Here is a 19,945-nt window from a genome sequence, read left to right as displayed (position 1 = left end):
ATTATTTCTTCTGGAAATGTGTTTGGTAAAATTCATCAGTGAAGCCATCTGATCCTGTACTTTCCTGTGCTGGGAGACACTTTATTACAGTTTCAATCTCATTACTTGTTATTGGTCTGTTCAGGTTTTGGATTTTTTCATGGGTCAATGTCACTAGGTTGTATATGTCTAGAAATGTATTAATTTATTCTCAGTTTTCCAGTTTATTGTCATGTATTTGCTTGTAGTAGCCAGTAATGATCCTTTGAATTTCTGCAGTATCAGTTGTAATGTCTCCTTTTTCTTCTTTGATTTTCTTTATTTGGGTCTTCATTTTTCTTTCTGGCTTGGGGTTTGTCAGTTTTGTTTCTCTTTTCAAAAAACCAACTTTTCATTTCGTTGATCTTTTGTATTTTTTTCATTTCAATGTCATTTATTTCTGCTCTGATCTTTATGATTTCTTTTCTTCTACTAAGTTTGGGTTTGGTTTGCTTTTTTTCTAGTTCTCTAAGATGCACTGTTAGGTTGTTTGTTAGAAGTTTTATATCTTTTTGATGTAGGCACTTATAACTATAAACTCTCCTTTTATTACTGCTTTCACTGTATCTTATAGGTTTTGTATGCTTTTACATTATCATTTGTTTCAAGAATTTTTTGAATTTGCTTCTTAATTTCTTTTTATAAAATCTGCCATGAGAGAACACCTTCTTAATTTCTTCATTGACCCACTGATCATTCAGGAGCATATATTTTAATTTTCATGTGTTTGGAGAGTTTCCAAAACTTCTCTTGTTATTGATTTCTAGTTATATTCTATTGTGGTCAAAGAAGATGCTTGATGTAACTTTAATTTTTTTGAATGTTTTAAAACTTGTTTTGTGACCCAACATATGGCCTGTCCTTGAGAGTGATCCATATGCTGAGGAGAAGAATGTGTATTCTGTGCTGGTGGATGAAATGTTCTGTAAATTTCTATTAGTTCCATTTGTTCTATAGTGCAGATTAAGTCCAATGTTTCTTAGTTGATTTTTCTGTCTGGGTGATATGTTCAATGCTGAAAATGGGTTATTGAAGTCTCCAGCTCTGATTGTATTGGCGTCTATTGCTCTCTTTAGGTCTAATATTTACTTTATATGCCTAGGTGCTCCAGTGTTGGGTGCATATGTATTTATAATTTTATATCCTCTTGCTGACTTGACCCCTTTATCAGTATAAAATGCCATTTTGTCTCTTTATAGTTTTTGTCTTGAAATATGTTTCGTGATATAAATATAGCTATCCTTGCTCTTTTTTGGTTTCCATTTGCATGGAATATCTTTTTCCATTCCCTTATTTTCGAACTAAGTGTATCTCTACAGGTTATGCATACTCTTTGTAGGCAACAGATCTTTGGGTCTTGTTTTTGAAAACTATTCAGCCAATCTATGTCTTTTGATTGTAGAATTTAGTTGTGTAGATTCAATGTTGTAAAGACTTACTCCAGCCATTTTGTTATTTGTTTTCTGGTTGTTTCATGGTATTTTCTTCCTCCTTTCCTTCCCTCCTGTCTTCCTTTAGTGAAAATAATTTTCTCTGGTTGTATATGTTAATTTTTTATATATCTGATATATGTTTTTTGATATGAGGTTACCATGAGACTTTCAAATAATATCTTATAACTCATTATTTAAGCTGTTGACAGCTTAATATTGATTGCGTAAATAATCAAACAAATAAGCAAAGAGAAAACCAGAGAAAACCTATAAAACTCTACATTTTAACTTCTTCCCCTAGCTTTTAAACTTTTTGTTGTCTCTTTCTTTTCCTTTTGAGACAGCGTCTCACTCTGTCATCCAGGCTGGAGTGCAGTGGTGTGATCTCAGCTCACTGTAGCCTCAAGACCTCCCGGCCTCAAGTGATCCACCCACCTCAACCTCCCTAGTAGCTGGAACTATAGGCATGCACCACCATGCCTGGCTAGTTTTTGTATTTTTTGTAGAGACAAGGTTTTGCCATGTTGCCCAGACTGGTCTTGAACTCCTGGGTGCAAGTGATCCACCCACCTTGGCCCCCCAAAGTACTGGGACTACAAGCATGAGCCATTGTGCCTGGCCTGATGTTTCTATTTATATCTTGTTATACTGTTTATGCTGTGAAAAGTTGTAATCATATTTCACTGTGTTATAATATTCTGTGTTTTTCAGTGTGCTTATCATTACCAGTAAGTTTTGTACCTTCTGAAGATTTTGTCTTGCTTAATAATATCCTTTTCTTTCAGATTGAGGAACTCCCTTTAGCATTTCTTCTAGGACAGAGCTGGTGTTGATGAAATTCCTCAGCTTTTGTTTGTCAAGGAAGGTCTTTATTTCTCCTTCATGTCTGAAAGATATTTTTGCCAGATATACTATTCTAGGGTGAAAGATTTTTTTTTTCTTGCAGCACTTTAAATATGTCATGTCACTCTCTCCTGGCCTATAAGGTTTCCACTGAAAAGCCTGCTGACAGATGTATGGGAGCTCCATTGTACGTTATTTGTTTCTTTTCTCTTGCTGCTTTAGGATCCTTTCTTTGTCCTTTGCCTTTGGGAGTTTGATTATTAAATGCCTTGAAGTAGTCTTCTTTGAGCTAAATCTGCTTGATGTTCTGTAACCTTCTTATACTTGAATATTGATATCTTTCTCTAGGTTTGGGAAGTTCCCTGTTATTATCCTTTTGAATAAACTTTCTATCCTTATTTCTCTTTCTACCACTTCTTTAAGACCAGTAACTCCCTGATTTGCCCTTTTGAGACTATTTTCTAGCTATTGTAGGTATACTTTATTCTTTTTTATTTTTTCTTTGGTCTCTCTATTTTCAAATAACCTATATTCAAGCTCACTCATTCTTTCTTATGTTTTATCAGTTCTGCTGTTGAGAGACTCTGACTCATTCTTCAGTATGTCATTTGTATTTTTCAGCTCTTGTCTGATAAGATTCCGAATTCTTTCTCTGTGTTATCTTTAATTTCATTGAGGTTCATCAAAACAGCTATTTTGAATTCTCCATCTGAAATGTGACATATCCCTGTCTCTCTAAGACTGGTCTCTGGTGCCTCATTTAGTTTGTTCGGTGAGGTCATATTTCCTGGGTGGTCTCAATGTTTGTAGATTTTCGTTGGTGTCTGGGCATTGAAGAGTTACGTATTTATTATAATCTTTGCAGTGTGGACTTGTTTTTACTCGTCCTTCTTGGGAAGGCTTTCCAGGTATTTAAAGGGACATGGGTGTTGTGATCTAAGCCTTTGGTCATTGTGGCTATATTTTCGTTAGTGGGCATCCCAAGCCTAGTAATGCTGTGGCTCTTGCAAACTCTTGGAGATACTGCCTTGGTTGTTTTTGCTAAGATCCAGAAGAATTCTATGGATTACCAGGCAGAGACTCTTGTTCTCTTCCTCTAATTTCTCCCAAACAAATGGAGTCTCTCTCTCAATCTCTCTCTCTCTCTCTCTCTCTCTCTCTCTCTCTCTCTCTCTCTCTCTCTCTCTCTTCTGAGTTGTTTAGAGCTGAGGGAGTGACACCAGCACCTCTGTGGCAGCCACCGCTGGGACTGCACTGGGTCCCATCTGATGCTAGCACAGCCCTGGGTCTTGCCCAAGGCTCCTGGTAACCACTTCCTGGCTACTGCTTATGTTCATTCAAGGCCCAAGTGCTCTACAGTCAGCATGTGGTGAATCCAGCAGCCAGGCTTGTGTCTTTCCCTTCAGCATGGTGAGTTCTCCCTGGCCCTGGGTGTGTCCAAAGATCCTGTCTAGGAGTTAAGGCCCAGAGTCGGAAACCGTAGGAATCTAACTGGTGCTCTATTCTACTGTTACTGAGCTGGCACTCAAGTTGCAAGACAAAGTCCTTCCCATTCTTCCCACTCCTTTCCTGAAGCAGAGGAGCCACTCTTTGTAATTATATTTTACTGTGTTATAGGAGCCTTTTCTTACCCCATGGCTGCAATTAGTACTATCTAGCTACCAGTGATGTTCACTCAAGACCCAAGTGCTCCTCAGTCAGCTTGTGGTAAATGCTGCCTGTCCTGAGTCTTTCTCTTCAGGGCAGTGGGCTCTGCTCTGGCCAGGGCAGGTCCAGAAATACCGTCCAGGAGTCAAGGCCTGGAACTGGGGACTGTAGGAGCCTGCTTGGTCCTTTACCCCACTGTGGTCTCTTCATATAGCTACCACATCTAGGAATGTTCTAGGTCACACGTGAAGCCAGCATGGCTCTGAGTCTCACCCAAAACCCACAGTGAGTATTGCCTTGCCACCACTGCTGACTTTTCAGGGCCCAAGGGCCCTTTAATCAGCAGATGATGAATCCTGCTTAGGACTGGATCCTTCCCTTCAAGTCAGCAGGTTTCCTTTTTGCTCAGGGTATCTGTAGAAATGTCATCTGGGAACCAGGGCCTGGAATGGGGCTTCAGAACTGTGCCTACTGCCCTAGCCTACTGTAGGTAAGCTAGTATCCAAGTTGCAAGACAAAATCATCTCTTTCCCTTCTGTCCTCAAGTGGAAGGAAGGAGTCTCTCCCATAGCTGTGAACTGTGCTGCCTGGGGTTATGGGAGGGCTGATGCAAGCACTCCCTTGGGTGCACCAGCTTGTATCTCACTGGGTCATGTACACCCCACATCCACTGGCTTTGAGCCCAGCACAATACCAGGACTTGCCTAGGAATTGCAGTCCTAGTGACCTGGACTGCCTTCTCAGTTTATTTAGAATGCCAGAGTGCTTTAGCCCATGGTAACAGGGCTTGATGGAACTCAGGTTCTAATCACTGGGATAAGCAATTTATCTCTTCCTATGCCTGGTCTAAATGCTCCCTCCATGGTTGTTGGCTGAGTTTTTCCCCTTGTTGCTTTCTACTCTGACGGGGTAGCACTGAGTTCCCAAGGAAAGTCCCACCATTATTGCAGTCTCTCTCCTCTAGTGCACAGATTTTTCCTCTGCACAATGTGGCCACGCCACTGCCAGGGGATGGAGGGCGGAGTGGTGTAGGCGATTAAGGGCTGTATATCTTACCATCTTCAGGGCCTCTTTCCTTAATATGATGTTAAAACAAGGTATTGTGATCATTCACCTGATTTTTGGTTGTTATGAAAGTTCTTTTAGGTGTAAATAGTTGTTCAATTTCATCTTCCTACAGGAGAGATGATCACTTGAGGCTTCTGTTCAGCCATCTTGCTCTGACTGCCTTCACTTGAGTAATATTTCCCAATTTCATCACTTCGCTTGTTACTTAATTGGCTAAATATTCCTACATTGACACTTCTAGTTCCAGTCTAAATCTAGACGTAATCTTTTCAATTTTCTGTTAGACATGGTTTGGTGTGTCCTATGGTACATAAATGTGTGTATATCAAACGATTGTTCTCCTTTTTTCAATATTTTTCCTTATTCTCTATGTGCTACCTCACTTGATATCTTCATCCTCATCCCAGTTATTTAAACAGATTTTGTGATTTTGTTTATGATCTCCTTATCCATGTAATATCTGTTCATGATCTTTTAGTCAATCAGTCCTAGTTCACTCTGGCTATTCCCATAGACCTTGTTTGGGCTCTTATCTCAGTTCTTGACTCTAGAAGAGCTTTCTTAACTGATCTCTAGATATCTAGTCTGTCTCTCTTCCATCCCCATATTGGAGCTGTGCTGATTTTCAAATATATATTTTTCTATATATATATATGTGTGTGTGTGTGTATACACACACACACACACATACACGCACATACATATATGTGTTCCCTGGCTAAAAATTTTAGTTAAAGTTAATTCCCAGATAAATTTGATCACATATGTTTACTTCTCCCTTCCTAACTCCATGAAAACGAGCGTAAGGTCATGGAAAAACTCAATAAGACAAAGAGAACAGGAGTAGAAGCATTGATAGATGTAAGGTTCTAACTAACTTTTACTTATTGCAATGGAAGTTTCAACTTCAAAATATCTCCTTCTACATGAACTTCTGAGAGAAACCAGCTAATTCTTCCCATAGAACTCCTAATATTTTAAGATTTGGAGGCACCTGGTCTATGGAAGGCAGGAATGTGTCATGAGATTGGATACATGAGTTATTTGTTGAAAATCTTTTTGATAAGTGGCTGCAGTTCCATGTCCTGTCACCTACTCCCTGCTCCTTAGGAGACCAAAAAGTTTATTTGCTGGAGAATCTGAATGAGAATGTCCTAGACTCGAAATCCATGCACAGTATGAGGACTGGTTGAAACATGAATACTGTGTTGTTCTGTTTTGTGCTGCTATAACAGAGTACATTATAATTTAAATATAACAGATTAATTTACGATGAGCAGAAATTTATTTCTCACAGTTCTGGAAGCTAGGACATTCAAGATAAAGAGGCTGGCATCTGACAAGGGCCTTCTTGCTGTGTCATCCCATGGCAGAAGTTGGAAGGGCAAAAAGAGGCAGAGAGAGAGAGAGAGAGAGGGCACACAAGAGGAGGATGAACTTGAACTTGTCCTTTTATAAGGAACGCACTCCCATGATAATGACATTAATTCTTCATGAGGGTGGTGCCCCCATGACCAAACACCTCCTGTTAGGCCCCACCTCCCAACACTGCTGCGCTGAGGTCAAGTTTCCAACACTTGCTTTTTTGGGGGCACATTCAAACCATAGCAGAGATTAAGAGAAAATTTGCATGCCTAATTTCAGGACCTATATGTTTCATCCTAGATGCAATTAGTGAAACAGGGCATGAGTTATTTAGTTTTACATTATCAGATTTCTAGCAGTCATCTAGATATAGATTTTTCCCTTTTCAACATCTTCTAAATAATTGTATAGTCTAAACATAATTAAAACATTTTAACATCTCAAATTCTCTCATCACTTTAACATGTTTTAGAAAAGGTAAATCAAAGATCAGTTCATGTGAGATTCTGTAAAATATTAATTTCATTTAGCCTACTCAGTTTCTTTACTTGTAATAACAGAATTATAAGCAGAAAAATGATTGTACAAATAAACACAAATGATGTCATTTGATTTATTTCCTTTTAGAATTATGAAAACCCAATAAACAGAGTATTTTTTCCTCTTCTATTTCTTTTCCTTAAATTCAGGGGCTGGAAGGGGCTGGTGACAATGAAGAATCCCTCCTCCTGCTTGCTTAATTATTTTAGATCTTCACATAACTTTTTTTTCTTTTTCTTTTATTATTATTTTTTGAGACAGGGTCTCACTCTTCCACCCAGGCTGGAGTGCAGTTCTGTGATCTTGGCTCACTGCAACCTCTGCCTCCTGGGCTCAAGAGATCTTTCCACCTCAGCCCCCTGAGTAGCTGGGACTACAGGCACGTACCACCACGCCCAGCTAATTTTTGTATTTTTATAGAGGTGGGGTTTTGTCATGTTGTCCAGACTGGTCTCAAACTCCTGGACTGAAGCAGTCTGCTCGCCTCGGCCTCCCAAAGTGCTGGGATTATAGGCGTGAGCCACTGCACCCAGCCATCATAACTTTATGAACAGACCAAATTGTGTATTATGCATTTTTATCTTCCCAATGTAATAAATTGATTTTATTAACAAGAGATATTTAAGTAGAATATACATTTTGCTTCCCAATATATCTGAAATGAATGGAATAAATACATAAAATATATTCTGTCTTCCCAGTGCTATACATTGGCATTACTAAAATGTAAGTATTTTAGATATAGTTCAGTTTACCAAAACTCACCTACTGTTCTCCTACAAAAATAATCACCAAAACAAAAATTCAACCCAGGCCAAGAAAATATTTCTATGCCCTATTTTATGTCTTTCGAATTTCAAAGTACTATACCTTTCTAGCTTATATATTTTTGCAACCAATTCTAAAATTGTGTTCCCTGTTTATAGACTTCTCAGACCCATGTCCCCCAGTAACATGGGAATCAGTGTGTCTGTATCTATGTGGCATGTATTTGCCTCAACTCCCCCCTTCTAACTTCTTTTGTCTAACCCAACTTCACACAGACTCCTTAGGTCTTCTGATTCTCAGTTTATTCTAATGTCCTGTATAAATAGTCCCTCTTGTCTGCAGGTGGTATGTTCCAAGACCCCCAGTGGATGCCTGAAACCGGGGATAGTACCAAACCCTATATATACTATTTTTTTGTTTTTGATAACTGAGACTGCTACTAAGTGGCCAGCAAGCAAGTGGCATATATAGCATGGATACGCTGCACAAAAGGATGATTAACATCTCAGGTGAGGTGCAGCAGGATAGTGTGACATTTTATCCTGCTATTCAGAATGGTGTGCAATTTAAAAACATGTGAATTGTTTATTTTGAGAATGCTCCATTTAATATTTTTTGAACTGCAGAAGGTCAAACCATGGATAAGGGAGGACTATTCCACTTGGTTGCTTTTCCATGGATCATCATTAGTTACTGATTTCACATGAAATTTAGTCAATAGTATTTAGTGATTCACTATTAAATTTTGTAGATATTTTTACTTTAAGTTTTTTAACTAAGATTCAATTTCTTAATTTTCTTAAGATGTAATATGGACATTAAGTACAGGGGCATACATTTTGCCTTTATTTCAACCATGAAATATATAAAAATATTATAAAAACAGAGCAATTTGAAAACTCTAGTATTAATCTTCATAGTAAATATTGGCTTCTTTTCCTCCTGAACAGGTCATTATCCAACTTTTAGAGGTGATGGATCATCTGCATAGAGGGGAATTGGTTGCTGCAATACTTCGTAACCGGTATATTTATGGAAACAGTTTAACTTATATAATGTCTTTCCTATCTATTTATATACCTAACATAGCAGGCACTCAATAAATATTTGTTGAATACTTGGTATAAAATAAGTGTTTACTGTATGAATGAATTAGAGAATGACTAAGTGACAAAGAAATCGAATAAAGAGGATGTTAGTGACAATGTGTCCTGAGATAATGAAAAAATAGAGAATATATTTAGAAAATATAATTGATATAAATTATGAACAGCTGGAATACAGTCAGTGGAGATATTTATTTGAATTTTCAGTTTTAAAGGCATATCTTTGAATAAATAGAGGTATCCATAGCTTAAGAATAGATGTGCCAACAACACATTTTTAAAAATAGGATTGTCCTATGATTGTATATATTTATGTTATTTAAAAATCCAGTTAAAACCTTTTCAGGGAGTTACTATGAGATATTTAAAGCTTCTTCTGACAAACTAGGATTTTAAATTTATTATTTAAAGAAAAATAGCCTTGTTTTGCAGCTATGACAGAGTCTCTCTTATTCCCAGTAGCTTAATTGTACAGTTTAGGTGAAACATTTGGAATAGTATGTTAGAGTTGTCTGTATCCTGGCTCTGATGCTCATTAGTGGTATAGCCTTGGGCAGGTTTCGTAGTCAATTCTATGCCTCAACTTCCTCACCTATGAAATGGTGTTAATAATAGTACCTACATTGCAGGGTTGTTGTGAAGATTAAATAAGTGTGAAAGGTGGGGGATGTGTGAAAGTGTGTGTGTGTGTGTATGTGTGGAGAGAGAGAAAAAAATGGAGAGCAGGCATGAGTGAGTGAGCTGGGCAGATAGTAAGCAGTATATATAAGCTAGTATGAGGGAACTTTAAAAAGTTCATGGAAAAATGGAAATAAAAGATAAAAATAAAAAACAACTGTTTCTTAATATAAGCTCTACCCAACCAAATGGTGTTGATACCAGCCATTTAGTCTATCTGTAAAGAACTGAGGGTCCTGGGAATTTAACCATATCAGTGATGTCTCTTTTACATTATTAAGTGAAGAAAAATGGGTGCTCTTTAAAGGGTTTTTAAGACTAGGAAACAAAAAGAAGTCAGAAAGGGCCAAATTAGTACTGTAAGAAGGGTGCTTAATGATTTCCCATCAAAACTCTCACAAAATTGCCCTTGTTTGAGAAATGAGCAGAAGCATTGTCATGGTGAAGAAGAACTTTCTGGTGAAGCTGTCTTAGGCATTTTTCTGGTAATGTTTTGGCTAACTTTCTCAAAACACTCTCATAATAAACAGATGATATAGTCCTTTGGCCCTTCTGAAAATCCTCAAGCAAAACGTCTTGATCATCCCAAAATAACTGTTGCTGTGACTTTTGCTCGTGACCACTCTGCTTTTGTTTTGACTGGGTTACTTCTACCTTTTCCTAGCCATTGCTTTGATTGTGCTTGTCTTCAGAATCATACTGGTAAGGCCATGTTTCATTTCATGTTACAATTCTTTGAAGAAATACTTCAGAATCTTGATCCTACTTGTTTAAAATTTTCCATTGAAAGCTCTTTTCTTGTCTGCAGCTGATCTGGGTGTAATTGTTTTGTAACCTATCAAGTGGAAAGTTTGCTCAACTTGAATTTTTCAGTCAGAGTTGTGTAAGCTGAACCAACTGAGGTATCTGTGGTGTTGGGTATCATGTCTGCTGTTACTCATTGGTCCTCTTTAATTAAGGCATGAGCAAGATTAATTTTTTCCTTGCAAATTGATTTGGATCATCTGCTGCTGCGGGCTTCATCTTTAACATCATCTCATTCCTTTCTAAAATGAGTTATCCATTTGTAAACTGCTGATTTCTTTGGGGGCATTGTCCCCATAAATTTTTCATAAAGCATCAACAATTTCACCATTCTTCCACCCAAACTCTGTGAAAAATTTGATGTTTGTTCTTGCTTCAATTTTAGCAGAATTCATGTTGCTTTGATAGGGGCTCTTTTCAAACTGATGTCTTATACTTCTTAGTGCTTCAAACTAGGTCCTGTTCAGGCACGTTATAACACATTATTATGAGTTTATTTTCGTGCAAAAAAATAGAAATCCATGCACAGTTTTTTTCAAAATACACACTTTGCATGAACTTTTTGAAGATCCCTCGTTATTCAAATGTAAAAGTGAGATTTTAATTATTTTGAAAATGTAGTATTTGTGTTTTTCAATTCTGATGTATTTTAAAATACAGGCATGTTGTAATGTAAAGAAAATGTAGGAAAGGTTGAGGTAAGAAGGGAACATATATAAAGTCACTGTTATTTGACAGATACCATAGAGGGAGTTTTTCATAATAATCCCATTAGGGAAATATAATATGAGGGTGCCTGTTTGTTGGAATGTGTAAGTAGTTCCCCTTTATCCATGCAGGATACATTTCAAGGCTCCCAGGATGCCTGAAACTGAGGATAGTACCGAATCCAACTGCCATCAATCAGAGCATATTTCTGCTCATGTCTTCTACTCACAAATATAAACATTTTCTACCTTAACTAAGCACTCATCATGCACTGCGGTCATAACTTGCAGTTTGAGTGTGACAGCAGAACTAGCACGAGCTTCTTCTTCCTTCTCCACAATTTCACCAACAGAAGATTTCTTTCCTACTGTTGATCTTAGCAACCTCAGCATATGATTTTTTAAAATTAATTTTAAGTTCTGGGACACATGTGCAGGATGTGCATGTTTCTTATGTAGGTAAACATGTGTCCTGGTGGAGGGAGACCATACTTTTATAAGTCAAGAACTTTGACCCTTTCACTTAAAGGAAGCCCTTTATAGCTTCTCTTTGACATATCCAAGTCACCAGTATCACTATTCTTGCACTGTGGGCCATTATTAAGTCAAATAAGGGTTTCGTGAATACAAGCACTGAAATACCTCAGCAGTTGATCTGATAACTGAACTGGCTACTAAGTGACTCATAGGTAGGTAGCATTTATAGCATGGATGCTGGTCAAAGAGATAATTCATGTTGTGGGTGGGGTGGAGTGAAGTAGGATAGTGCAAGATTTCGTCACCTTACTCAGAATGATACACAATTGAAAACTTATAAATTGTTTATTCCTGGAGTTTTCTACTTGATATTTTCTTTAGAATGTAGTTGACCATGGGTAACTGAAACCAGGGGAAAGTGAAACCATGCATAAGCAGGGACTACTGTGCTATCACGTGGGCTAGGGTGGAATATTCACCTTAGGAGCTATAAAATAGACTTGCTCACAGATATAGAAAATAGGGAAATCATAGCAGGGATAATATGTGGCCATGTTGGGTGAAAACAGGAGTAGATCAGGGGATGTTGAATTTATAGCTGCATGTATCAGCAGCTCCTTCTTTATTGTTGCTATGTGATATTTCATTGTTTAAATATACAACAATTTATTCTATCTATTTTCCTGTTGATAGTCATTTAAGATGCATCCAGCATTTGGCTGTAATGCATAAAACTGTTATTAGGATTCTTGTGTAAAACTTATTTTGGCCACATGCACTCATTTTGTTTAGACTTACAGTATACTGAAGTGGAATTGCTGGGACATAGAGTAAGCTACTGTTTTTTAACATTTGTAGAAACTGCCAAATGTTTTTTGAAAATAGTTGTATCATTTTATACTCCCACCAATAATAAGTGAGAATCTTTACTAACACTTGATATTGTTAGCTTCTTTAATTTTAGCCATTCTGTGGGTGTGTAGTACTTCCTCATTATGGTTTTCACTCTTCATTTTCCTCATGTGTAATGACATGAATAGGTTTCATATGTTTATTAGCTATTTGGATATATTTTAGAAGCATATGTTCAAGTGTTTTGGCCATTTAAAATGGGTTGTTATTTTATTTTGATTATTAGGAGTTTTTAATTCACTTTGGATATATAGGTGTTTGTACTGTGAATATTTCCTTCCAGTCCATGGCTTACCCTCACATTCTGGTATTTGTGTCTTTTGATGAGCAGTAGTTCTTTTTTAAATGAAGTTCAGTTTATCATTTTTCTTCCGTTATGCTTGGTGCTTTTTGTATCTTGCCCAAGAAATCTTTGCCCTTCCAAATTTGAGGCTTTCTTCCAAAAGTTTTACAGTTTTAGCCTTCACATTATAAATGCATTATTGGCCACAAACCAGAGAATGTACATACTAGATTCCACATAGGATCTAAGTAATTAATAAGACCACTTTACAGAAGAAAAGTTCTTTGTACTTTTAATTCTAAGCTAATACCTTTGTAAATGGCAAGGTAACTGAATGATAACTTGAGGTAAATCTGGCATTACAGAGAGACCTAGTCTTATGGCCCCTAGTTTATAACATAATGACTTTTGATTTTCTTCTCTTGTAACCTTTCTTATAAAAAAAGCCCGTTTGAAAGAAATATAATTCTGATTCTAAGTAAAGTGATCCAGAACATAGAAAATAATGGGAAGCTGCATAATTCAAATGTCAAAACCTGAGAAAAATGTTGCTTGCATGCATATACAAATTATGGGTCAGTTTCAAATTCTAAATACAATGAAACCAAAAACATTCAGAAATACCTGAAAGGGCTCACATCTGGAATCACAGCACTTTGGGAGGGTGAGGAGGGTGGATTATCTGAGGTAAAGAGTCCAAGACCAGCCTGGTCAACATGGTGAAACCCTGTCTGTACTAAAAATACAAAGAAAATTGGCCGGGTGTGGTGGTGCACACCTCTAATTCCAGCTATTCAGGAGGCTGAGGCATGAGAATCATCTGAACCTGGGAGGCAGAGGTTGCAGTGAACTGAGATCGTGCCACTGCCTTCCAGCCTGGGCGACAGAGCAAGACTCCGAAAATAAAAAAGAATATATGGAGGGAATTAACTCTTTTTGACTAAGAAAGTTTTATCCCAGCATGAGAATGGTTTAAGATTATGAAAGTTATTCATAGAATGCATAGATGTAATGAGAACCAAAAGTGAAAATCCAAAGGTGTTTGAAAACAATTAAATGCTCATTTTAAGAATAGAAAAGAGCCCTTAAAAGATTGGTGACAGAAACTTGCTCTTATAATGAGAAAAAAATATCTCTCTGAGACAACAATTCAGCATCACACTTAATGGTAATATGTAAGAGTTGTTCCTTAAGCAGCAATAAAATGAGGATGCCCGCAATCAACATAGTATTTAATATACATCTATAAATTCTGTCCAATGTCAGTAAAGAGGCATAACTAATGGAAGGAAGAAGACAAAATTACCAATTCTTAGAAGATAAATAGTGCTTGGAAAACTGGATATCCACTTGCAAAAGAATGAAACTGGATCCTTATATTACATTGTACACAAAAATAAACGCAAAATGGATTAAATACCAAAGTGTAAGACCTGAAATCATAAAGCTTCTAAAAGTAAACACAAGGGATCAGAACTATCAGGAAGAGCTTCACAAAAAAGAGAAGAAAACACAAGGGAAACACGCCTTGATATTGGCCTTTGCAAAGATTTTTTTTGGATATCACCCCAAAAGCTTAGGCAACAGAAACAAGAATAAACAAGTTGGGACAACATAAAAATCTTCTTCATGGGAAAGAAAACAATAAACAAAATGAAAAGGCAACCTACATATTGGGAGAAAATATTTGCAAACCATGTATGTGATGAGGGTTAATATCTTAACATAACTTACATAACTCAGTAGAAAAGAAACCCACCAAATAACACAACTTAAAAATGAGCAAAGGACCTAAATAGATATTATTTTTTAAAATAATACATAGAAATAGCCAACAGGCATATAAAAAGGTGCTCAACATCACATCATCAGGGAAATGTAAATGAAAACCACAGTGAAATATCACCTTGCACCTATTAGGATGGCTATTATCAGAAAGACAAACAATAGCAAGTTTTGGAGAGGATGTAGAGAAGAGAACCCTTGCGCACTGTTGGTGGGAATATAAAATGATGCAGCCATTAGGGTAAACAGTACAGAAGTTCCTCAGAAACCTAAATACAGAACTACCATATGACCCAGTAATCCCACTTCTGGGTGTATATGCAAGAGTAATGGAATTAGCACTTCCTTGAGATATCTGTACTTTCATGTTCATTGCAACATTATACACAATAGCCAAGGTGTGGAAACAACTTTCAATGGATGACTGGATAAAGAAATTGTGATACACACACACACACACACACACACGATGGGATATTATTCAGCCTTTAAAAAAGTAGATAATGCCTAGAGAAAATTTTTACAATCTACCCATCTGAGAAAGGGCTAATATCCAGAATCTACAAAGAACTCAAACAAATTTACAAGAAAAAATCAACCAACCCCATCAAAAAGTGGGCGAAGGATATGAACAGACACTTCTCAAAAGAAGACATTTATGCAGCCAACAGACACGTGAAAAAATGCTCATCATCACTGGCCATCAGAGAAATGCAAATCAAAACCACAATGAGATACCATCTCACAGCAGTTAGAATGGTGATCATTAAAAAGTCAGGAAACAACAGGTGCTGGAGAGGATGTGGAGAAATAGGAACACTTTTACATTGTTGGTGGGACTGTAAACTGGTTTAACCATTGTGGAAGACAGTGTGGCAATTCCTCAAGGATCTAGAACTAGAATACCATTTGACCTAGCCATCCCATTACTGGGTATATACCAAAAGGATTATAAATCATGCTGCTATAAAGACACATGCACACGTATGTTTATTGTGGCACTATTCACAATAGCAAAGACTTGGAATCAACCCAAATGTCCATCTGTGACAGACTGGATTAAGAAAATGTGGCACATATACACCATGGAATACTATGTAGCCATAAAAAAGGATGAGTTCATGTCCTTTGTAAGGACATGGATGCAGCTGGAAACCATCATTCTGAGCAAACTATCGCAAGGACAGAAAACCAGACACCGCATGTTCTCACTCATAGGTGGGAATTGAACAATGAGAACACTTGGACACAGGGTGGGGAACATCACATATTGGGGCCTGTCGTGGGGTGGGGGGAAGGGGGAGGGATAGCATTAGGAGATATGCCTAATGTAAATGACGAGTTGATGGGTGCAGCATACCAGCATGGCACATATATACATATGTAACAAACCTGAGTGTTGTGCACATGTACCCTAGAACTTAAAGTATAATAATAATAAAAAAGGAGATAATGCCATTTACAACAACATGGATGAATGTGGAGGACATTATGCTAAATGAAATAAGGCAGACTTCGAACAAAAAATACTGTATTTGTAAATGTCAAATAGATAGAAACACAGGGGCAGGAGTGGGAAGAAATGGGAAGAAGAAGGTCAAAGCATGCAAATGTGCAGTTAGGTAGGGTGAATAAGTCTAGATGTAATCTATGGCATGAGGACAATAGTTAATAATAATATGTTGTATTCTGAAAATTCGCTAAGAAAGTAGATTTTAGGTGTACTCACCACACAAAAAGGCAACTGTGGAAGGTGATGGATATATTAATTTGTTTAACTGTAGTAATCATTTCACTCTGTCTATGTATACCAAAACATCATATTGTACACTTTAAATATATGCAATAAAAATAGAAATAAATAAAAAAGTTTAGGCTTCTATATCTATGAAAGCTAAGTCATAAAAACAACCCCTTAGTACTGGAACTAATGAGTTATAAAAAATAGTTGGATATAAATAAAAATTTTAAAAAACAGTACCTTTTATTTGTATCAGAAATCGCCATTTAGAAGATATAATGGAAAACAATTTATAATAGCCACAAAGCATAAATATTTAGTAATAACCCCAACAAAAATGTCTAGGATTTATATTATGAATATTTAAAAATTCTACTCAGAGACAGGAAAGAAGACATTTCAAGAATGCAGTTATATCTATAAATTACCTTGGGCAATACGGCCATTTTCACAATATTGATTCTTCCTATCCATGAGCATGGTATGTTCTTCCATTTGTTTGTGTCCTCTTTGATTTCACTGAGCAGTGGTTTGTAGTTCTCCTTGAAGAGGTCCTTTACATCCCTTGTAAGTTGGATTCCTAGGTATTTTATTCTCTTTGAAGCAATTGTGAATGGAAGTTCATTCATGATTTGGCTCTCTGTTTGTCTGTTACTGGTGTATAAGAATGCTTGTGATTTTTGCACATCAACTTTGTATCCTGAGACTTTGCTGAAGTTTCTTATCAGCTTAAGGAGATTTTGGGCTGAGACAATGGGGTTTTCTAAATATACAATCATGTCATCTGCAAACAGGGACAATTTGACTTCTTCTTTTCCTAACTGGATACCCTTTGTTTCTTTCTCTTGCCTGATTGCCCTAGCCAGAACTTCCAAGACTATGTTGAATAGGAGTGGTGAGAGAGGGCATCCCTGTCTTGTGCCAGTTTTCAAAGGGAATTTTTCCAGTTTGTGCCCATTCAGTATGATATTGGCTGTGGTGTCATAAATAGCTCTTATCGTTTTGAGATATGTTCCATCAATACCGAATTTATTGAGCGTTTTTAGCATGGAGGGCTGTTGAATTTTGTCAAAGGCCTTTTCTGCATCTATTGAGATAATCATGTGGTTCTTGTCTTTGGTTCTGTTTCTATGCTGGATTACGTTTATTGATTTGCGTATGTTGAACCAGCCTTGCATCCCAGGGATGAAGCCCACTTGATCATGGTGGATAAGCTTTTTGATGTGCTGCTGGATCCAGTTTGCCAGTATTTTATTGAGGATTTTTGCATCGATGTTCATCAGGGATATTGGTCTAAAATTCTCTTTTTTTGTTGTGTCTCTGCCAGACATTCATACAACCAACAGACACATGAAAAAATGCTCATCACTGGCCATCAGAGAAATGCAAACCAAAACCACAAAGAGATACCATCTCACACCAGTTAGAATGGCAATCATTAAAAAGACAGGAAACAACAGGTGCTGGAGAGGATGTGGAGAAATAGGAACACTTTTACACTGTTGGTGGGATTGTAAACTAGTTCAACCATTAGGGAAAACAGTATGGCGATTCCTCAAGGATCTAGAACTAGAAGTCCCATATGACACAGCCATCCCATTACTGGGTATATACCCAAAGGATTATAAATCATGCTGCTATAAAGACACATGCACACGTATGTTTATTGTGGCACTATTCACAATAGCAAAGACTTGGAATCAACCCAAATGTCCATCAGTGACAGACTGGATTAAGAAAATGTGGCATATATACACCATGGAATACTATGCAGCCATAAAAACGGATGAGTTCATGTCCTTTGTAGGGACATGGATGCAGCTGGAAACCATCATTCTCAGCAAACTATCGCAAGAACAGTAAACCAAACACCGCATGTTCTCACTCATAGGTGGGAACTGAACAATGAGATCACTTGGACTCGGGAAGGGGAACATCACACACCGGGGCCTATCATGGGGAGGGGGGAGGGGGGAGGGGTTGCATTAGGAGTTATACCTGATGTAAATGATGAATTGATGGGTGCTGACGAGTTGATTGGTGCAGCACACCAACATGGCACAAGTATACATATGTAACAAACCTGCACGTTATACACATGTACCCTCAAACTTAAAGTATAATAATAATAATAAAAAAGAATGCAGTTATACATACCATGGTTCTTGATAAAAGACTAAATGCGAAGAAGAGATACATTCTTTCCAAATTATCCTATACATTCTACATAAATTTAGTAGGATATTTAAAAATTTGGCAAAGCAAATCTTCAATAAGATAACAAATATCTGAAAGAAATGTATCTCCATTATTAGTACAATGTCTGCTATGTAGTTGCTCATTAATTTACTAGATAAATGAAGGACTAGTAAAAAATCTATATTTGTTCTGTTTATGACTCAACAAATATTTATTGTGTAATTGGTAAGAGCTAAACATTTTCACGTGCAAAAGTATGATGAAAAGTGATGAGTTCTTCTACTCATTGACCTTCTGGGGGTGTGGTGTGGTCAGATGATAAATACATGTCATGGAGAAAATTGTTATGAAAAATTAATAAGACAGGTGGCAAGATAAAGAGTTAAGAGTGAGCAGAGGTCATTGTAGAAGGGCATTAACGTCTTATCAGTCTTGCATGTGTTTAGTCTTGTAATCTACCATCCATCATATATTTTACTTTATATGAAGTTTTATTCTAGTGCTTTATGAGGTATAGGGAGAAGTCAGCCACATGTGACTTGCTTTGATGCAAACAGTATACTTATCTGAACATCCTCATGCATACATTATGGTAGTGTCTAGGAGGACACGTTGTGGTGAGAATCACCAGTTTGTTGTGGCAGTATTTTCTGATTGCATTCCTGGATCTAATAAGCATTTCTGTAATGCTCTGACAGAGTTTCAGTCTTCTAGAAGTAGTCTTTCATAGATGAAACACAGTATAAAATATTGCCTGGTATTTCCAACACAGGAGAAAGAATACCAAACACTGCACAATCATATTTTTATCATTTTAACAAATATTATTCACCATTTACTGGGTAGGGTGCTAGGGATATAGCAGTGAATGATAATACATGGTTTTCTGTGTAGTGGGGAATACACACAAATAATTGTGTTTCTTAAGTGCTGTTGAAAGGACGTATGGGGTGCTACTGAATGTGTATAACACATATATATACCTGGTCTTGTGGGGGCGGGGGGGTCAGGGCAGGCTTTATGAGTGAAGTCATGTTTCCTTTACTTCTCTCCATCTCCACTCCACTACCACCATCTTAGTTCAAGCTACTCTCATCTTTTGTCTGATATCCTGCAATAACCAATGGGTTAGTTCATTTTTCTCTGGGTTCTAATTAGAGTTCTCTTTTCAGAATCCAAATCTAGCCATGTTGCCTTTTCACTTTCAAATTATTCCATAGCTGTATCTTAATTTTAGGATAACATCCAGTGTTAACCTCATATTACAGTACTATGCATGAAGACATGAAAAAGCATGATGCATTCACAGAGCTATAATCAAAATCAGATGATTATTAATTGCAATGATAAGGAGCAAAGTAAGAAAAGGCTGGAGATGAGTTAGGAGAGGGAGGTATGGACCAAGTTAAGAAGCATTTTATGTTTATGTTTATGCTAAGGAGTATACATACTTCACAGACTGCAGAGATCTACTGAAACTTACAAACGAAAGTGATGTGATCTGCCTTATATTGCTAGAAAGATCACTTTGGTGGCTGTGTGGATTATTTGGGGAAGGAGGATGGGAAAAT

At 37.1% G+C, this 19,945-nt stretch overlaps 1 protein-coding gene across 2 annotated transcripts in view; it reads left to right on the top strand.

Moving 5' to 3' along the window:
* KLHL13 (kelch like family member 13) overlaps window positions 1-19,945 on the top strand; it is a 219,018-nt gene that overhangs the window by 70,401 nt on the left and 128,672 nt on the right. Inside the window, exon 3 of one of the 2 annotated variants that reach the window (XM_030934699.1) lies at window positions 8,633-8,706. The exons of the other annotated variant lie outside the window; for it this stretch is intronic. Within the exon in view, the coding sequence (XP_030790559.1) occupies window positions 8,633-8,706 (74 nt within the window). The remainder of the gene's footprint in view (window positions 1-8,632; window positions 8,707-19,945) is intronic. 2 annotated transcript variants of the gene reach the window in all.

Source organism: Rhinopithecus roxellana, chromosome 7 (assembly GCF_007565055.1).
Source record: "Rhinopithecus roxellana isolate Shanxi Qingling chromosome 7, ASM756505v1, whole genome shotgun sequence".
Classification (NCBI taxonomy): domain Eukaryota; kingdom Metazoa; phylum Chordata; class Mammalia; order Primates; family Cercopithecidae; genus Rhinopithecus; species Rhinopithecus roxellana.
This window is presented reverse-complemented; position numbering and strand designations above follow the sequence as displayed.